Source organism: Malus domestica, chromosome 02 (genome assembly GCF_042453785.1).
Source record: "Malus domestica chromosome 02, GDT2T_hap1".
NCBI classification, from domain to species: Eukaryota; Viridiplantae; Streptophyta; class Magnoliopsida; order Rosales; family Rosaceae; genus Malus; species Malus domestica.
In genome coordinates this window covers 4,260,728-4,280,060 of record NC_091662.1, presented here as the reverse complement: position 1 = coordinate 4,280,060, position 19,333 = coordinate 4,260,728, and the positions used below count along the sequence as shown (strand labels likewise).

General features: G+C 39.0%; 2 protein-coding genes across 2 annotated transcripts; both read left to right on the top strand.

Annotated features, from left to right (window-relative positions):
* The first annotated feature begins 2,475 nt into the window (after positions 1-2,475).
* LOC108170050 (disease resistance protein RUN1-like) lies at positions 2,476-19,007 on the top strand. The gene is made up of 9 exons (XM_070806309.1): positions 2,476-3,330; positions 10,556-11,918; positions 12,034-12,100; positions 12,901-13,549; positions 14,765-15,854; positions 16,237-16,515; positions 16,647-17,423; positions 17,520-18,278; positions 18,511-19,007. Exons 5-8 carry the CDS (start codon positions 15,753-15,755, stop codon positions 18,111-18,113), a joined length of 1,752 nt encoding a protein of 583 aa, XP_070662410.1. The 5' UTR covers positions 2,476-3,330; positions 10,556-11,918; positions 12,034-12,100; positions 12,901-13,549; positions 14,765-15,752; the 3' UTR covers positions 18,114-18,278; positions 18,511-19,007.
* LOC139188709 (uncharacterized) lies at positions 4,357-10,595 on the top strand. The gene is made up of 2 exons (XM_070806394.1): positions 4,357-10,097; positions 10,316-10,595. Exon 1 carries the CDS (start codon positions 7,655-7,657, stop codon positions 8,327-8,329), a length of 675 nt encoding a protein of 224 aa, XP_070662495.1. The 5' UTR covers positions 4,357-7,654; the 3' UTR covers positions 8,330-10,097; positions 10,316-10,595.
* Positions 19,008-19,333: the final 326 nt, after the last annotated feature.

Here is a 19,333-nt window from a genome sequence, read left to right as displayed (position 1 = left end):
TGTATCAAAAGATGCCACTGCCTCCAAAATGATAGTTTTTGATCCTTTTATGTCCCCATATGCGCCTTGCCATGCACTTGGACAATTTTTCCACGTCCAGTGCATACAATTGATGCTTCCTATCATCCCAGGAAAACCTCGCATCTCGCCCTTCTTCAGAAGCCTTTGCAAGTCCCTACAAGTAGGTTTTCGGAGGTACTATGCGGTGTACAAAGATTCGACTGCTCCGCAAAACCTCATAAGGGCCTCAAGAATGGTTGATTTCCCCATCCTCGTTATCTCATCCACTTGGTCTACAGATGCTCCATACGCAAGCATCCGCAACGCAACAGTGATTTTTTGCTCAGGCAGGAAACCCATAACACCACAAGCATCATTCTTTTGCACAAAGTAAGAATCATGGTTGTAAACATCAGTCATGATTCTGTTGAACAAATGTCGTTCCATTCTAAAACGACGTCTGAAGTACGTATCAGGAAATGCACTGTTATGGACAAAGTAATCGTCCAATAGCTCTTCACCCCATCGTTGCCTGCTTCTACCAAGGTTTCTTGAACGGTTGGGCATGCATATCTGAGCAACAGTCTGGATGACTCAACGGGAATGTGAGGCTCTGGCCATTCTTGTTTCGTCGTCTCTCCTTCTACGCTCCTCATCCTCATCCATCTCATTTTCGGCTATCTGAAGGTTGAACATTCCTTCAGATTGGTTAAACAATTCTTCCTCTTGCTGATCGATTTCCCACATCATCCTTGATGAAGAAGAAGACATTGTAATGATGGATGGTGAAGAAGAAGCAGAAACTATGAATAATGAGATAGAAATGTTGAGAAATTTGGTGTGAGATTTGTGAGGATGGATGGTGGATTATATGGATGATTCAGAAAGGATTGGATTGTAGATAAGGCCACGTGGCATGCCGTCATTCGTTAAAAATCTGATCGAAATCTATCCTCAAATATTATGAAAAGATAATGAAACGTGACAAGATCGTATTGGATAAAAATCTTATCGAAATCGATCTCCAATAATTATCTTTTCGAATAATGACACGTGACGCAATTTTGAACGAGTTAAAATCTGATCGAAAGATATCGTCAAAGATTATCAAAAGATAACGACATGTGACACGATGACATTGGATAAAAATCTTATCGAAATCCATCGCTAAATAATTGTTTTTTTTATAAAATGACACGTGGCGCAACGAGAACGATTTAAAAAATCTTATCCAAAATTACAAATAATTTTATTTTGTATTATTTAAACAAACAAAAAAAATTAATATTTTATTGCCTATTGCCAGGGGGGAGGGCTCCAAGGGTGGAGATGCAAATGACAATTATTGTTCATTAATGGTAGTTACTATTTATTAAAGGCAGTTACTGTTCAAAAAGGTGAATTCAATAGTAGATTGTCAGAGAGGAGGGCTCCATGGGTGGAGTTGCTCTGTAGGGCTCTATATATACCTATATTAAATCTCAAACACAAAGCTACTGTTTATTAAAGTGGCTAGAATGCCCTCAAATTACTCTTTGATTGTGCCTTTTTTCACTTTCGTTCACAGCAAAATGGCAGATTTGCCCTCAATTTCCACGCGTCGATCATCGCTTAAAATGATTCCTCCTCTACTCGCTTCTCTTCATTCCGCATTCTCGTGAAAAAAAAAAATCAGAGCGCTTCGCGAATCCTGTCTTCGTCAGCCAGCTCTACATTCCCCGTTCATTTTCGTCCTTGGCACAGTGGAATGCTACCCACGCGTCGATAATCGTGACTTCTTGAATTTCGTTTGCTGCTGCTGATCTGCAGGTAAAGCTTCAATTTCCATATAAAGTTTCCATTTTTCATGATTTCTGGAATTTGGGTTTTAAACAATGGAAGTATTGCTAGATTCTTATCATTATGTGCAAATTACTGGTGATTTGGATTGGTGCCTGAGATTTAGAGAATGGCTCGCAGCTTTAATTTCTTTTTCCTTCATTATTACTGTTTTAAAAAAATTTATTACTTTTTCCTTCAATCTGTTGGAATTTTGAACAATTATTGCTTCATCGGAATTTGGGTGGTCAAAATTTTGAATTAGAAGAAACCCATTTGATTAATATTTTTGGTGGATTGGCCTTGTGTTTTCTCTGTTATTTCTTCCCCAGTTGGAAAGTGGAAGCCCCAACTGTGAGCTCAGAGCTTGAATTTCTCAATCATTCGTTTCTCTGCACTCTCATCATTCACTCTTGATCCTCTCTCTGAGGAACTGGGTAATTTTCCAGCTCTATCAAGTAATACTCCATTTAATTGCTTAATTTAGGTGTTTTGTTTATCTTTTCCTAATAAATTTCCTATATGTTTCAGTTATAAATTTTTCTCATCTATTAGCAAACAAGTTTCGGTATGTTCTTACTTCTTCTCATGGAAAAATGTTTTGTTTTTAGTAATCGGCAGGCTTAATGTATACGACATTATTTTTGTTTTTGGCAGCAAATCACAGGCAATTATTCTCAGAGTCTTCGTTTTTATAATTTATTTTCTTAGTGAAGGTGTAATTCTTGTGTAATTATCTTTTTTCTTGATTCGATTTCTTTTATTTCTGTGATTTTACTCGGGGGGAGGCTGTTTCATACCTTGCATGCAATAAGTATTATATTGGATGTCTTTTTCTGAGCCTTCCCAACCTCCCCCCCAAAACAAAAAAAAAAGTTATTTTTTGAGAGGAAATGTTCAATCTCTTTGTTTACAAAGGATATCTCTGATTTCGGCTTGGGTATCAGGCCTTCTTAATTATCATCTATTAATCTTTCCATTCATAGTGAAGCTTGATTATTAACCTGTTTTGCGGTGGCCACGTGAACCATTCTGTATTCTTCTCTGCATTCTCTCCTTCCTTTTAAGAAATTACATTTCCTTTCACAACTTCAACCCAAACCATTAAGTGACAAGCATATTCACGGAGGTAGTTGGTGGTTCAAATACCAATTTCAGGCATCGATACTCCAACTCTGTATCAACATTTTTTGGATTGCATAGGTAATTTTTTTTGGAGTTGATAGTAATGAAAATTTTCTTTAGTTTCACATGTGCTTATCTATCATTGTTACTGGGCAATAATTTCTTTAGTGCCCTACATATTTTGGCTTATTAGATTGGCCTTCATTCGGTGCTTATCTGTGATTGTTAATAATTGCTGGGACTTTCTGGGTTGCAAATTCTCGAACAGAATTTGACTTGCAAAATCCATTACAAAACTGAAGACATTCCTTCTGTTTTTAACTTTTTACCTCTCCATTGTTGGTTAAGGTATCAATTTTGTTGATTTACATGAAGTTCACAAGACATGCAACAAAAAAAAAAAAAAAAAAAAAAAAAAAAAAGGGAACAAGGCATTGCCTAAAGATGAGATATCTATCGGACGAGTTTCTGTTTTGAACCTATTGTAGTCATTTTGTTTTGCAGTTTTAGTTATCAATTAAATTCCTTCATTGCTAATATTACTGTCTCCTTTAAGCATCTTCATTGAATACAACAACAACAACAACAAAGCCTTTTCCCACTAAGTGGGGTCGGCTATATGAATCCTAGAACGCCATTGCGCTCGGTTTTGTGTCATGTCCTCCGTTAGATCCAAGTACTCTAAGTCTTTTCTTATAGTCTCTTCCAAAGTTTTCCTAGGTCTTCCTCTACCCCTTCAACCCTGAACCTCTGTCCCGTAGTCACATCTTCGAACCGGAGCGTCATTCAGCCTTCTTTGCACATGTCCAAATCACCGGAGCCGATTTTCTCTCATCTTTCCTACAATTTCGGCTACTCCTACTTTACCTCGGATATCCTCATTCCCAATCTTATCCTTTCTCGTGTGCCCACACATCCCACGAAGCATCCTCATCTCCGCTACACCCATTTTGTGTACGTGTTGATGCTTCACCACCCAACATTCTGTGCCATACAACATCGCTGGCCTTATTGCCGTCCTATAAAATTTTCCCTTGAGCTTCAGTGGCCTACGACGGTCACACAACACGCCGGATGCATTCTTACACTTCATCCATCCAGCTCGTATTCTATGGTTGAGATCTCCATCTAATTCTCCGTTCTCTTGCAAGATAGATCCTAGGTAGCGAAAACGGTCGCTTTTTGTGATCTTCGCTAGATTGCTCCGGTCATTAGTGTGGATAAGTATATAAATGGATAGAGATAGGAAAGCAAACACAAGATGTACGTGGTTCACCCAGATTGGCTACGTCCACGGAATAGAAGAGTTCTCATTAATTGTGAAGGGTTTACACAAGTACATAGGTTCAAGCTCTCCTTTAGTGAGTACAAGTGAATGATTTAGTACAAATGACATTAGGAAATATTGTGGGAGAATGATCTCGTAATCACGAAACTTCTAAGTATCGGAGTGTGGTGTCGTCTTGACTTGCCTTATCTGTCTCATAGGTAGATGTGGCATCTTCTCTGGAAGTATTCTTCCTCCATCCAGGGGTGGTATCTTTAACTGGTGGAGATGCACAAGGTAATGTATCAATTTCACTTGAAGCTTACTTGTAGTTTCAGGCTTGGTCAAGCGCGATACAAACCATGTAGTAGGAGTCCCCCAAGTCGCCGAGCTAGGGGGTCTGCTGAAAGAGGTGACAGACAAGGTAAGCAATCAGAGCTCCGACTGATTGTTCACCTTCTCCCCATCTTGCAGCAGCATGAAGGATAAAGAGAAGAAAAATGAGAAGAGATGATATGAGATACTTTTGCTTTTGAAGAAGTAACTTTCCACAGGCTTATTCTTGAACTGAGCTGGAGGGTTTTCTGGTTTCCTCCAGAGTATAAGGTCGACTGAAGAATTTGAGGGTCAAAACAAGTCCATCAAATCTAGAGTACGTTCCACCCTGCTGATATGGGATACTTTTGCTTTTGACAGAGTAATGGATGTATCGGCACGTGTGCTGTTATGCTTGTCTCCACATGCTTCCTTGTATCCTTCGCACTTGCCCTATCTGTTCCTCAAGCAGATGCGGAATCTTCCTTGGAAACATAAGATGTTGAAGATGAGTACTCGAGAGCAATGCCAGGTAAGTAATCAGGTAAGGGGTTCCAGGCAGTCAGTTTCTGGCTGGAAGCTTGATTCCAAGTGCTGACTGATTGCTCTCTTTCTCCTTGTCTTGCAGGTAAAAACAAGGCCAAAGGAAAAGACAGGGAAAAAGCATGATATGGGATACTCTTGCTTTTAACCCTGATGATATGAGATATTCTTGCTCTAGTATAGCTTGTTTGCAGAGGTATTATCGGGGGGAAAGAAAGCTGAATATTTCGAAAGGCTTCGTTGGGAGTGCCCTCTCAGATATGATGAAAGGTTGAGCATTTTTGCAGGTCTGCCTGTCTGTTGGGGATGGAGGTCGACATATATAGGAGTCTCCCTAACAAGTAGTAATGCTATTCCTTTACCCTGCTTGGTCATAGTACGGTAGTGGGAGCTGCCAGTTTCACATGTTTTAACTCTGTCAGAGCACTTTGAAAAAGTGGTCTGTGGTATCTGGCTCTCGAGATTCGGAGAACGATGCCTCTTTGATTTTTGAGAAAGCAATCATGCTGGGGGTCTGGCTCTCGAGATTCGGAGAGCAGTGTCTCTTCGATTTTTGAGAAAGTAATCATGTTGGGAGTCTGGCTCTCGAGATTCGGAGGGCGGTGCCTCTTCGATTTTGGAGCAAGCAATCTTGTTGGGAGTGTTGTCTCGAATGTGAGTAAAGGTTGGGCATGTTTGCTAGTCTACCTTGCCACGAAGCACAAAGGTTGACACACAGGGACTTTCCAATTATCCAGCAATGGTACTGTTCCTTTACCCTCTCTTCGATTTTGAGAAAGTAGTCATGTTGGGAGTCTGGCTCTCGAGATTCGGAGGACGGTGTCTCTTCGATTTTGGAGCAAGCAATCTTGTTGGGAGTGTTTTCTCGAATGTGAGTAAAGGTTGGACATGTTTGCTAGTCTACCTTGCCACGAAGCACAGAGGTTGACAAATAGGGACTTTCCAATTATCCAGCAATGGTACTGTTCCTTTACCCTTGTGGGTAATAATATGGTAGCTAGACCTTCAAAATTTATGTGTCTAAACTTTGTTAGTGCTGTTTCTTTGCTATTCTTTTACCTTTCTTGGTCAGAGCGATGTAGTGGGAGCTGCAAGCTTCACGTGCTCAACTTTGGCAGAGAACTTTGGCAAAGTTATCTGTGGTACCCATGAGCTATTGTTGCGTGTGGGAAGTGGGTGATTGAACAGTAAGATTCATGTGCTTTCTACTTCACCAGAAGTCTTCGACAGAATGCCCATAATTTCTGCAAAGCTGAGTGTGCGTGTGACAGGTGCTGACAAGGCTAGAAAAGTAGGTGCCTCTTCGATTTCTGAGATCGGCCCTCGTGGTCTCTGAGCAGCCCAGCTTTTGAGAAAGCGAGCGCCTCTTCGATTGATTCGGAGAACGATGCCTCATCGATTTTTGAGAAAGCAATCATGCTGGGGGTCTGGCTCTCGAAGATTCGGGGAGCAGTGTCTTTTCGATTTTTGAGAAAGTAATCATGTTGGGAGTTTGGCTCTCGAGATTCGGAGGGCGGTGCCTCTTCGATTTTGGAGCAAGCAATCTTGTTGGGAGTGTTTTCTCGAATGTGAGTAAAGGTTGGGCATGTTTGCTAGTCTACCTTGCCACGAAGCACAGAGGTTGACACACAGGGACTTTCCAATTATCCAACAATGGTACTGTTCCTTTACCCTCTCTTCGATTTTTAAGAAAGTAGTCATGTTGGGAGTCTGGCTCTCGAGATTCGGAGGACGGTGCCTCTTCGATTTTGGAGCAAGCAATCTTATTGGGAGTGTTTTCTCGAATGTGAGTAAAGGTTGGGCATGTTTGCTAGTCTACCTTGCCACGAAGCACAGAGGTTGACACATAGGGACTTTCCAATTATCCAGCAGTGGTACTGTTCCTTTACCCTTGTGGGTAATAATATGGTAGCTAGACCTTCAAAATTTATGGGTCTAAACTTTGTTAGTGCTGTTTCTTTGCTATTCTTTTACCCTTCTTGATCAGAGCGATGTAGTGGGAGCTGCAAGCTTCACGTGCTCAACTTTGGCAGAGAACTTTGACAAAGTTATCTGTGGTACCCATGAGCTATTGTTGCGTGTGGGAAGTGGGTGATTGAACAGTAAGATTCATGTGTTTTCTACTTCCCCAGAAGTCTTCGACAGAATGCCCATAATTTCCGCAAAGCTGAGTGTGCGTGTGACAGGTGCTGACAAGGCTGGAAAAGTAGGTGCCTCTTCGATTTCTGAGATCGGCCCTCGTGGTCTCTGGGGAGCCCAGCTTTTGAGAAAGCGAGCGCCTCTTCGATTTATGAGATCAGCCTTCGAGGTCTTTGAGCAGCCCAACTTTTGAGAAAGCAAACGCCTCTTCGATTTCTGAGACCAACCCTCGTGATCTCTAAGCAGCCCAGCTTTTGAGAAAGCAAACGCCTCTTCGATTTCTGAGCAGGCGCCTCTTCGATTTTTGAAGCTCCGTTGAGTGCAGATTTTTATAGGGGCTGGCATTAAGTTCCAAAGCACACTTGAATCTCCACCAGTAGAAGCTTCATTCTTGCACTTCTAAGATCTTGATTTGTCCGACCTCTTCTCTCTTCAACACCTTTGAAAATGTCTGGCCCCTCCGACCGTTGTTTTGACTTGAACCTTGTTGAAGAGGCAGCCCCGCCTTCTCCAGACAACATATGGCGCCCATCCTTCGTCTCCCCTACTGGTCCTCTTACCGTTGGGGATTCCGTGATGAAGAATGATATGACCGCTGCGGTGGTGGCCAGGAACCTTCTCACTCCCAAAGATAACAGACTACTTTCCAAACGGTCTGATGAGTTAGCTGTTAAGGATTCGCTGGCTCTCAGTGTTCAGTGTGCAGGTTCTGTGTCTAATATGGCCCAACGCCTATTTGCTCGAACCTGCCAAGTTGAATCATTGGCGGCTGAAGTGATGAGTCTCAAACAGGAGATTAGAGGGCTCAAGCATGAGAATAAACAGTTGCACCGGCTCGCACATGACTATGCTACAAACATGAAGAGGAAGCTTGACCAGATGAAGGAAACTGATGGTCAGGTTTTACTTGATCATCAGAGATTTGTGGGTTTGTTCCAAAGGCATTTATTGCCTTCGTCTTCTGGGGCTGTACCGCGTAATGAAGCTCCAAATGATCAACCTCTGATGCCTCCTCCTTCTAGGGTTCTGTCCAGTACTGAGGCTCCAAATGATCCCCCTCCGGTGCCTTCTCTTTCTGGGGCTCTACCGACTGCTGAGACTTCTCCTAAGCAACCTTTGTGAAGGCTCCCTCTTGTGTGTTTATTTTGACTCATGTATATGTACATATTTGTAGCTTATCGGGGATATCAATAAATAAGCTTTCCTTCATTTCAACGTATTGTGTTAGATACACCAAAGCCTTCTTCGCTAAGTTCTTTGAATTTTCTTTTGTTGAAGCTTGTATGTTGAAGCTTTCTGAGTGGAGCATGTAGGTTGGGGTAGTGTTCCCTTAATTTTCCGAGTGAGGAAAACTTCTCGGTTGGAGACTTGGAAAATCCAAGTCACTGAGTGGGATCGGCTATATGAATCTTAGAACGCCATTGTGCTCGATCCTGTGTCATGTCCTTCGTTAGATCCAAATACTCTAAGTCTTTTCTTAGAGTCTCTTCCAAAGTTTTCCTAGGTCTTCCTCTACACCTTCGGCCCTGAACCTCTGTCCCATAGTCGCATCTTCTAATCGGAGCGTCAGTAGGCCTTCTTTGCACATGTCCAAACCACCGTAACCGATTTTCTCTCATCTTTCCTACAATTTCGGCTACTCCTACTTTACCCCGGATATCCTCATTCCTAATCTTATCCTTTCTCGTGTGCCCACACATCCAACGAAGCATCCTCATCTCCGCTACACCCATTTTGTGTACGTGTTGATGTTTCACCGCCCAACATTCTGTGCCATACAGCATCGCCGGCCTTATTGCCGTCTTATAAAATTTTCCCTTGAGCTTCAGTGGCATACGGCGGTCACATAACACGCCGGATGCACTCTTCCACTTCATCCATCCAGCTTGTATTCTATGGTTGAGATCTCCATCTAATTCTCCGTTCTTTTGCAAGATAGATCCTAGGTAACGAAAACGGTCGCTCTTTAGTATTTCTTGATCTCCGATCCTCACCCCTAACTCGTTTTGGCCTCCATTTGCACTGAACTTGCACTCCATATATTCTGTCTTTGATCGGCTTAGGCGAAGACCTTTAGATTCCAACACTTCTCTCCAAAGGTTAAGCTTTGCATTTACCCCTTCCTGAGTTTCATCTATCAACACTATATCGTCTGCGAAAAGCATACACCAAGGAATATTAGTGGTGAATTGTATTCCAGTTTAATTAGGGGCAGAACAGGTAAACTTATTCTACGTTTCTTTCGTTTTTAGTTGAGCATTTATTGGTATTTTCCACAAATTTTTGGATTGTTTAAGTTTGACTTTCCCACTTAGTGGGAAAAGGCTTTGTTGTTGTTGTTGTTGTTGTTGTTGTTTAAGTTTGACTTTGATGATTGTGGCGTTTCAGATAAAGGTATATCCCAAACCTAATAATTTTGTTTGGTTGTTTCTTCCTTTTTCACTTCTCTTTTTTTGATTTCCTGTTTATATATTCTGTATTTTCTCATGACAGTTTTGAACCTTTTCTTTTCTGAATTTGTATGCTTTATGGGTCATCATTTAATCTGCTTAATTATCATCGTGATCAACTAAGATATCACTTTTTCAAACACTATAGACTTTGAGTTATTGGTTGAATTATGAATTGAGAAGTGGACAATGCCATTAAAAAATTGCTAGGAGTAGGAGGATGTTCTTGGCACACTATAAGAAGTTTTCTTTTTCTTTTTGGCAAGTTCATATTCATAATTCCGTTATCAGTGCATTTACTTTCCCATGATTTCTCATAAATTGGACGTGAATGTATTTATAGATTTTTATTTTTTTAGCCAGACAGAGGATTTGATTGAGCAACAGGTGCATCAACCATATATTATTACTACAACTGTACGACGCCTCAGCGTTACAAGGTTTTGAAATTACCTCTCTCTTTTTTGGTTTTTGACAGATTATATGAGATTTTATTGCTGTTAGTTTAATGAAGTTCTCGATTCATCACCATATATTTTTTTCAACTTCTACCATTTGGTTTCTGTTGACTTTAACTCTGAGTTGTGGTGTTTGTGTTTTCTAAATTTCTTCCAACAGCTTAGTTTTAGTTTGATTTTGTTTGCATATATCTCTTCAGAGCAATTCTTGGAGTTGCAATCCTACCAGCCACGAAAAGGAAAGTTATTGAGAAAATCTGGAGCGAAGGACCTCCTAAATTATTATGGCCACCAGAAGCTGTAAGTCCTTTTTTAGATCATTCAACAGGGAGATGGTAATCTCCATGACAACTGCTCCAAAAGCAATAGCTCATTTTCCCCCGGATTGACCAAAATATCAACTTCAAAGCAAGTTTTGTCGGGTGTAATGACATTTGTAGGGCAACAAACATTTAACTAATCAGATTTAATTTAGGGCAATTTTGGATTTGCTTTCATTTGTTTTGATTTGTAATTTTATAAGCAATTTTGAGTTTGTGTGAAAAATAATATTGTTTTTATTCTCTCTCTCTCTCTCTCTCTCTCTCTCTCTCTCTATCTCTCTATCTCTCTCATATGTTTTTGGGGAGTTTGAGTCCTAAAGTGTGTTTCTGTTTCTGGGTTTTGAGTGTTTTGTTGTTTTCTAAAAGTGGCAATCAGTGTTGTGTATTTTATGCATGATAAAACTTAGTGTAGTACTGTGGTGTTCATTTTTGGTTAAAAGTTAAAAGAGTCTCTTCTTAAGATTTTGGTCGATTCATATCCCACTTAGACCAATCTTCAGCGTATACTATCAAGAAACATGTTATCACATGACTGAAATCATCTATTTACATTGATAAACATTCAATTACGACATGATTGATATGGATATATAGACCCAATAGCTTTAGCTATATGTTATAGTTTTACACATAAAAATTGAATATATCAATTTGAAATCTTTCAACCATGTCATTCAACAGATACCATAAACTGCCATACTTTTATGAACTCTGTAGAAAAGGAATTTATATGCAACATGATCTGAATGACTACATAAACTGCTTATAAAATATCTTTTCAAATATATAAGGAGAAAGAGTGATGGTTCTCAACGCGTCTTTATTGTTGCCCAAGTTTTTGCTAATTTTGAAAGCTATGAATTGCTAATGGGCTTACTCTTTTTTTGTGTGGAATTTTCAGAATTTTGGGTCGTCGGAGGAAGAACTTAGTTGCTTGACATTTTGAGGTATGTACTTTGCTTTACTTTTGTTTTAGTTTCTTCAATTAGATACAGTTAATTCACACCAATGCTTTTGTTTCTGTTGGGTTTTTGAGTTTAAACTTTATCCGGAATCATTTGGTGGGTGTTTGGAACTTTGGAATCAGATTTTCAATTGGTTTTGTGAAGTCCTAACTTTTAATTTCATTTGGGTCTGACGTTGAGTTTAAAACTTTATCTGGAATCATTTGGTGGGTGTTTGTAACTTTGGAATTAGATTTTTAATTGGTTTTGTGAAGTCCTAAGTTTTATTTTCATTTGGATCTGACCTTTTAGCTATCATTGAAAATAATCATAAAAAGTAAAGTTGTGCATTCCTTAATTCAGTCTTTGGCAAGCCATCATGCATGATAACCAAGTAACTGGTTTTTAGTAAATGTTGATTTTGGAAAATTCTTTGTTTAAATTTCTAGTTTCTGATGAATTCTTCATTTAGAGTTGGTGGCCAACAATCGACCCACCACAAATTTTAGATCAAGATTTGAGCATGCCTTAAAAGTGTAAGTCATTTTTCCATTCTCTTTTGTTGATTTTGTCATCTGGGTTTCTAAGAAAGCTTGCACCTCGGTTCGTTTCTGACTAGGATGTTACCTTTTTATCTGTATTGTTTGGAAGATTTCAGAAAGCTTGCATTCAAGTTTGGCTCTTTGAGTAGGACTTCAGGATTGAAGGCTGAATTATTGTAAGTCTGTTTTCTTTTTCTTTTGTTTTTGCAAACGAAATTTGAATTATGTTCAACTATGGATTATAGTTATTTTGTTGATGTTGTTACACTACTCATGATTACTAATCTTGTACCAATCGTCTTTAATACATTTTGCAAAATGACATTTGTGGAATAATTTCTCAAAACTCATTTGTTATTTGTCCTTTATGCTTCCACGACTTCACAACTTTATAGGCGACCTTGCTATCCCACAGTTGAATCTGATTAATTTGTCAAAAAATTTCCAAGTTATGAAGTTTACGTATTCTGGAACTCAGTTATATATATATATCTATATATCATTCCATAACTTAATGCATGTAGATAGAAAAAAATTTACCATCTTTTGATGTGGATTGTATCGTAAAATCTTTTGTATGTAAAACTTTTTCCAACGTTTTCAATGTAAATAGTATTAATCTTCAATCACACAATCTATTATATATTTCAAAGATAATCTTTCTTACAATTTCAAATCACGTAGCAACACGCGGGTAAAAATTTCTAGTACAAACGAAAGTTGTTTCTCCTATTAAAATATCTCTGTTGAAATATATTATAAATGAAGATGGGCAGGTTGTTTCTCCTATGAAAATATGTCCATTGTTTCTCCTATGAATAGCTGTAATCACAGCCAAGAATCATTTGGATAGTCTTTTCTCCTTTCATTCGTCTTTTCCTCTCTCTTTCTCTGCACTTTCCGGCCAACATTATGTCGTTTCTCAAGTCCATACACCAACATTATTATATTAAAACTTTGTTCTTGTTGACTGAAGGAGCTTGACTTGGGTTTAGGTATTTCAGGATCATCCGTTCGACAGCACGAGCACAACTACTGCCATTTTTCAGTCGTGATCTGAACCACTGCAGCGCCATAATGGTGGATACCGCCATGACGACCCACGAAGCCTCCTCTTCATCGTCCTCCAAGTCAAAACTTTGGAATTACGACGTGTTCTTGAGCTTCAGCGGTGTAGACACACGCAATGGTTTCACGGGCCACCTCCACAGGGCATTAACGGACAGGGGATACCAGGCTTATATTGATGAGGACGATCTAAAAAGAGGGGAAGAAATACAAAAAGAACTGTTCCAGGCAATCGAAGAATCGAAGATCTCTATCATTGTCTTCTCAAAGAGGTATGCGAGTTCGAGTTGGTGTCTTAATGAGCTGATGAAGATCATCGAGTGCAGAGACAAACTGGAGCGCCATGTTTTGCCAATATTCTATCACGTTGATCCTTCACATGTCAGGAACCAGAATGGAGTTTTAGCCCAAGCATTTAAGAAACACAAAAAGAACATTCGTAAAGAAAAAGATGACAAGAAACGTGAAGAAAAACAAGAAAGGGTAAAGCAGTGGAGAAATGCTCTTAGAGAAGCTGCAAATTTGTCTGGCTACCATCTTCAAATCACTGATAATAGGTAATCATTCACGTGCTTTTCAATATCTAAGTTGCATTACTCTAATTAACATGCTTAATTAATACGCCTTAAATCTCATATCAAATCTAGAGGAAAATTGTAGCTTTGGTTCCTAAACTAAAATTTCATTATATTTTGTCCTTGAACTTGATAAAATATGGAGCGTTAGTCCTTCGTAACCAATTCCTTTCAGTTTTAGTTAAAAGTGTTTACAACTTTACATGTTAGTTTCACCTATATTATATATACATACATATATATACATATATACATACATACATATATATATACATACATACATACATACATACATACATACATATATATATATAATTGCAGGCCTACCTCATCCCACCAACACTCGCAGGCTCGCAGCCCACCCCTTCACCTTCAATCGTTGATTCCCACCCCGTCAACCTCCCACTTCCAACCCCCAATCCCTAATCCCCACTCCCCAGCCGACCCCAACCTTTAGCCCACGGACCACAGCCTTCACCCGAACCCCGAACCCGCATCCCACAAATTTCTTGAATCTTACCTTTCGAGACAGCGTAGATGAATGTCATTGTGAAGTCGTTTGCAAGGTGAGGTGTGTTCCAAATTTGGATGAGGAACTTTTCTTTTGTTTTGGCTGTTGGGAAAGTGCTACAATGGTGTGGCTGGGGTTTGGAGAAGGTGAGGCGGAAGGGAGGATGGGAGAGAGTTAACTTTTATAATTTAAAGTATTTTTTTTTCTCTTTGTTTCTCAATGCTTGTATTTATTTTCTTTTATTTGAATTTTCAAGCAACGTGGCATCTAATAAACAAAAATATGGAGCCCACAAAGACGACGTTATCAAATTAACAGAAAATCTTACGGTGTTAACATGGAGGGACCAATGTTCCATATTTTGTTAAGTTCAGGGACGAGATTTAATGAATTTTTAGTTTAAGAACCAAAGCTACAATTCGATCATAGTTCATGGACCATTTCTCCAATTTCTTCTAAAATCTAAACCATAATGAGTTTAATTGATACACCAAACTTTAATATATCAGTGAATGAATTTGTTTCTTTTATTGAAGTTGATCACAAACTCACATACTAGCTAGTAGCTAGTTAGTGTGTATACACACACACACACACACACACACACACACACACGAAGGAAAGAAAATTGTTTGTGTACTAATAGCTCCTACTGAGCTTACTAAGCTTGCCAATTCAATTTTCAGTTGCGAAGCACAGCGTATTAGAGAAATTGTTGACAAGATTATTCCGGAATGGCTTCGGAGAGCAAACAAATTACATGTGGCCAATCACCTGGTTGGAATCAATTCTCGCGTTCAAGATATTATCAGTTATCTTTCAAGTGGTGGATCAGATGATGTTCGCATGGTTGGAATTTGGGGGATGGGTGGATTGGGTAAAACAACAGCTGCCAAAGCCATTTATAACAAAATTCATCATGAGTTCCAATTCAAAAGTTTCCTTGACAACGTTAGTGAAAAAGATCTGGTTGTTTCGCAAAAAAAACTTGTTTCTGACATCTTGAAACAGACCAAGCCTGAGATAACCAGTGTTGATGAAGGTATCGGCCTGATAAAATATCATCTCCAACGTAGAAGCGTACTTGTCATTATTGACAATGTAGACAAAATGAAACAACTAAATGCAATAGCTGGAAATTGTGATTGGTTTGGCTTAGGAAGTAGAATTATCATAACGACACGAGATGAACATTTACTACGCCAAGTTGGAGTGGACAAGATATATCCGCTTCATAAAATGAATGAAGAAGAAGCTCTGGAGCTCTTTAGTTGGCATGCCTTTAGAAATTGTTGGCCTAATGAAGGATATCTTGAACTCTCAAGGAAGATCGTTTCTTACTGTGGAGGTTTGCCACTAGCACTTGAAGTTTTAGGCACTTTTTTAATTGGAAGAACCATAGCAGAGTGGGAAAATCAATTGGTAAAATTGAAAACAACTCCTGAAGGAGAAATAATACAACGACTAAGAATAAGCTTTGAAGGGCTAGATGATAAACAGAAGGCTATATTCCTTGACATATCTTGTTTCTTCATTGGATGGGATAATGACTATGTCACAAAAATATTAGATGGATGTGACTTTTTTGCGACAATAGGAATGAGTGTCCTTCGTGAATGATGCCTTATAACTGTTGAAGACAACAAGTTGAATATACATGATTTGCTTCGAGAAATGGCCAAATTAATCATTTCTGAAAAATCCCCTCGTCACCCTGGAGAATGGAGTAGGTTGTGGAACCAGCAGGAGGTCACTGATGTATTGAGAGATAAATCTGTAAGTACATTCCCTATAAAATTTTGTATTAATGCATCGTACAAGAAAAGCAAATATGTAACCCACGTATAGCTGTCATACATTAAAAACATTTATGTGTAAATATATGTATTCAGAGGTCGCACTTGGTGCGATGGCAAGTGCCTTCGCCCATGAGCGGTAGGTCTCGGGTTCGAGACTTGGGAGCAGCCTCTCCATAAATGGGGGTAAGGCTAGCCGACATTCACCTCTCCCAGACCCTGCGTAAAGCGGGAGCCTTGTGCACTGGGTACGACCTTTATGTGTAAATATATGTATTCGCATTAAGAAGCTCAATTAGCAAAATCACGTAAAATAGATGCACATAATCCTTTTCTTACCCAGTATAATGTGTTGTTAACAGGGAACTAAAGAAGTTGAAGGACTTGTTGTAGGTTTCCCTGATCTTCTGTCTCCAAGTATCAGTACAGAAGCATTTGCCAATATGAAGAAACTGAGACTGCTCCAGCTCTACAACGTGCAACTCAATGGAGAATACAAACATCTCCCCAAAGAGTTAATATGGTTGTGTTGGAATGAATGCCCTTTAAAGTCCATACCAGATGACTTCTTTGATCAACCAAGACTAGTTATTTTAGAGATAAAGTATAGCAAACTGGTACAAGTTTGGGAGGGCTCGAAGGTACAATCGATTACACATGATGATGTTAAGTTTCTATTTGTTTTTGGATTTCCTTCTCTCTTTATTTATTTATTTTATGAGATATTCCTTTTGGATATTAATTTTAATTTTTCTTGGATTTTGTGCAACAGTCGCTTAAAAACTTGAAAATCCTTGATTTCAGTGGTTGCTCTGACTTAGAAAAATCACCAGACTTATCAAATCTCCCAAGTCTTGAAGAGTTGATATTGGAATGGTGTGAGAGTTTGTCCGAGATTCACCCCTCCATTGGTCATCTTAAAAAACTTTCTTTGGTGAACCTCACAGGCTGCAAGAATCTTATTTCTCTTCCTGGGGATTTCTACAGGTCCAAATCCGTTCAGACTCTTGTTCTTGATTTTTGTGGGCAATTCAGTGAACTGTCCGAGGATTTAGGGAATATGATATCATTGAGAGTACTTAAAGCATATGAGACAGCCATAAGACAAGTACCGCGTTCCACAGTAAGATTGAAGAATCTCACTCATTTATCTCTAGGATTGACGAATCTCACTCATTTGCAATTTCCCGATTCGTTACTCAGCTTAGACTTTTTAAGAAATTTAGATCTCTCATCTAATGATTTTCATACCCTACCCAGCCTCAGTGGTCTTTCAAAGCTTGAAAATTTGTGGTTAGGTTACTGCCATAACCTTCATACAATCTATGGTTTACCAACAAATTTGAAATTTCTGGATGCGTCTCGTTGCTATCGTTTGATAACAATGCCAAATTTTTCGAAAATGTCGAATATAAGAGAGCTAAATGTACGTGATTCACATGCACTCACTGAGGTTCCAGACTTGGATAAGTCATTAAACTCCATGACATGGATTGATATGACGTATTGCGCCGAACTCACCGCTGATTTTATGAGGAAAGTCCTAAAGGTATCTCTCTCTTTAATTGTCTTCCTATTGGGCACATGCACACACACAACGCACATGTACATGTATATATATATGACACTTGCACTGTGTATATAGGGATGGACTTCTTGCGGATATGGTGGCATTTTTCTCAATGGGAATTATGTTCCTGATTGGTTCGAGTTTGTCAACGATGGTAATAAAATCACTTTTGATATCCCCCCGAGTGATGGTTGTAATTTTGAAGGGCTGACTCTGTTATGCTTTTATTGCTCAAGTCCTTCTCAGTTCGGCCCTTATATCAGATGTAAAGATAGTCATCCTCTTGCCAGGATTGATATAAATAATACCAAGCGTACTGAGTTGCGGACCTGCATAAGCAAGGAAGATTGGGTTATAAAAATGCGCGATTGTTACGCCAAAAAAAGAAAAAACCTCATGCGCGATGTTGTATATAAAGAATGTTTTCTTTGGCAGGGACAAATATCGAACGATAAGCTCAATTTGCAAAGCGGGGATACAGTTGATATAACTTTTGAAATGCCAGAGCCATACGTTACATTAGATAATGTGACAATTAAGGGAACAGGGGTTAATCTAGTATGGGACAAACCTATGAAGGAAAATGAGCACGATTTTGATGGTGATGGTGGGTTTTTGATCCAGAGGCACAACCAAGGTGGTGATGCATCGTCATCATCACATGTTTGAGTCAGATCACAATCAATAAATTTCAACTTTTTCGATTTTTGAGTCACTCTCATAAGAGGGACGAGCGACCCAAATTCTGAGCAAATCCCCTCGCCTTCTCCGCACCTTTGGCGTCGCCGTCATCACCCTCGGTCGCCCCCCGAGCTCTCAACGCCATAAACCTAGGTATGTAGATAAACACACAAACGCATATGTATACATGTGTATATCTGTAATTGCTTTTGATTTGGAGATGATTTGAATTTTTGAGCTTGAACTTTATGGCATCGTATTGATTACAAGTCTATGTTATTGCATTTGTTATAAGACGAAACGTTAGATTCAAATTTCGAAGAAGTTAGCTCTTTTTGGAAGAATTTTGTGTTTCTGTTTAAGTGGGAATTGTTGGAAAATGCAGATTTGGATGTGAAATACAAGAGCTATCTGGATGAATGGGAATCTGACCCAAATGTGAAGTGTGTTCTTGTTGATAGCCGCTCGGCTCGTGCCTTTTGTGGCAGTAACGCCCAGAACTCGTATTTGAATAGTTTCTTATCTTTCCTGGCAATTTTACACTTCCATTTTAGCATGTAGTTGAATAAGTTTTTCTAGATATGTATGTTCAGCTCTTTTGGCAGTTATTTTGGTTTTTGGGTCTCTTAGGTAAGGTTTTGAGAGTGACCAATCATGGTAAATGCAGGTAAGGATATTAAAGTTGTTGTTGCCGAAATTCAAAAGGACAAAAAAGAAAAAAAAAGAACAAGGCACTGCCTAAAGATGAGACATCTAACAGACGAGTTTCTGTTGTGAACCTATTGTAGTCATTTGGTCTTGCAGTTTTAGTTATCAATTCAATTCCTCCATTGCTAATATTACTGTCTCCATTAAGCGTCTTCATTGAATATTTCTACTAAATTTTTCAGGCTGAAGAGGATGACGAGAATATTAGTGGTGAATTGTATTCCAGTTTAATTAGGGGGAGAACATGTAAACTTATTCTACGTTTTCTTTCGTTTTTAGTTAAGCATTTATTGTTATTTTCCACAAATTTTTGGATTGTTTATGTTTGACTTTGATGATTGTGGCGTTTCGGATAAAGGTATATCACAAACCTAATAATTTTGTTTGGTTTTTTCTTCCTTTTTCGCTTCTCTTCTTTTGATTTCCCGTTTATATATTCTGTGTTTTCTTATGGCAGTTTTGAACCTTTTCTTTTCTGAATTTGTATGCTTTATGGGTCG

Coding starts and splice junctions, on each gene's coding strand:
- LOC139188709 (XM_070806394.1), top strand. CDS start 7,655: ATGTCTGGCCCCTCCGACCGTTGTTTTGACTTGAACCTTGTTGAAGAG.
- LOC108170050 (XM_070806309.1), top strand. CDS start 15,753: ATGGCCAAATTAATCATTTCTGAAAAATCCCCTCGTCACCCTGGAGAA. Junction 15,855..16,236: donor ATGTATTGAGAGATAAATCT/GTAAGTACATTC, acceptor TGTTGTTAACAG/GGAACTAAAGAAGTTGAAGG. Junction 16,516..16,646: donor AAGTTTGGGAGGGCTCGAAG/GTACAATCGATT, acceptor TTTGTGCAACAG/TCGCTTAAAAACTTGAAAAT.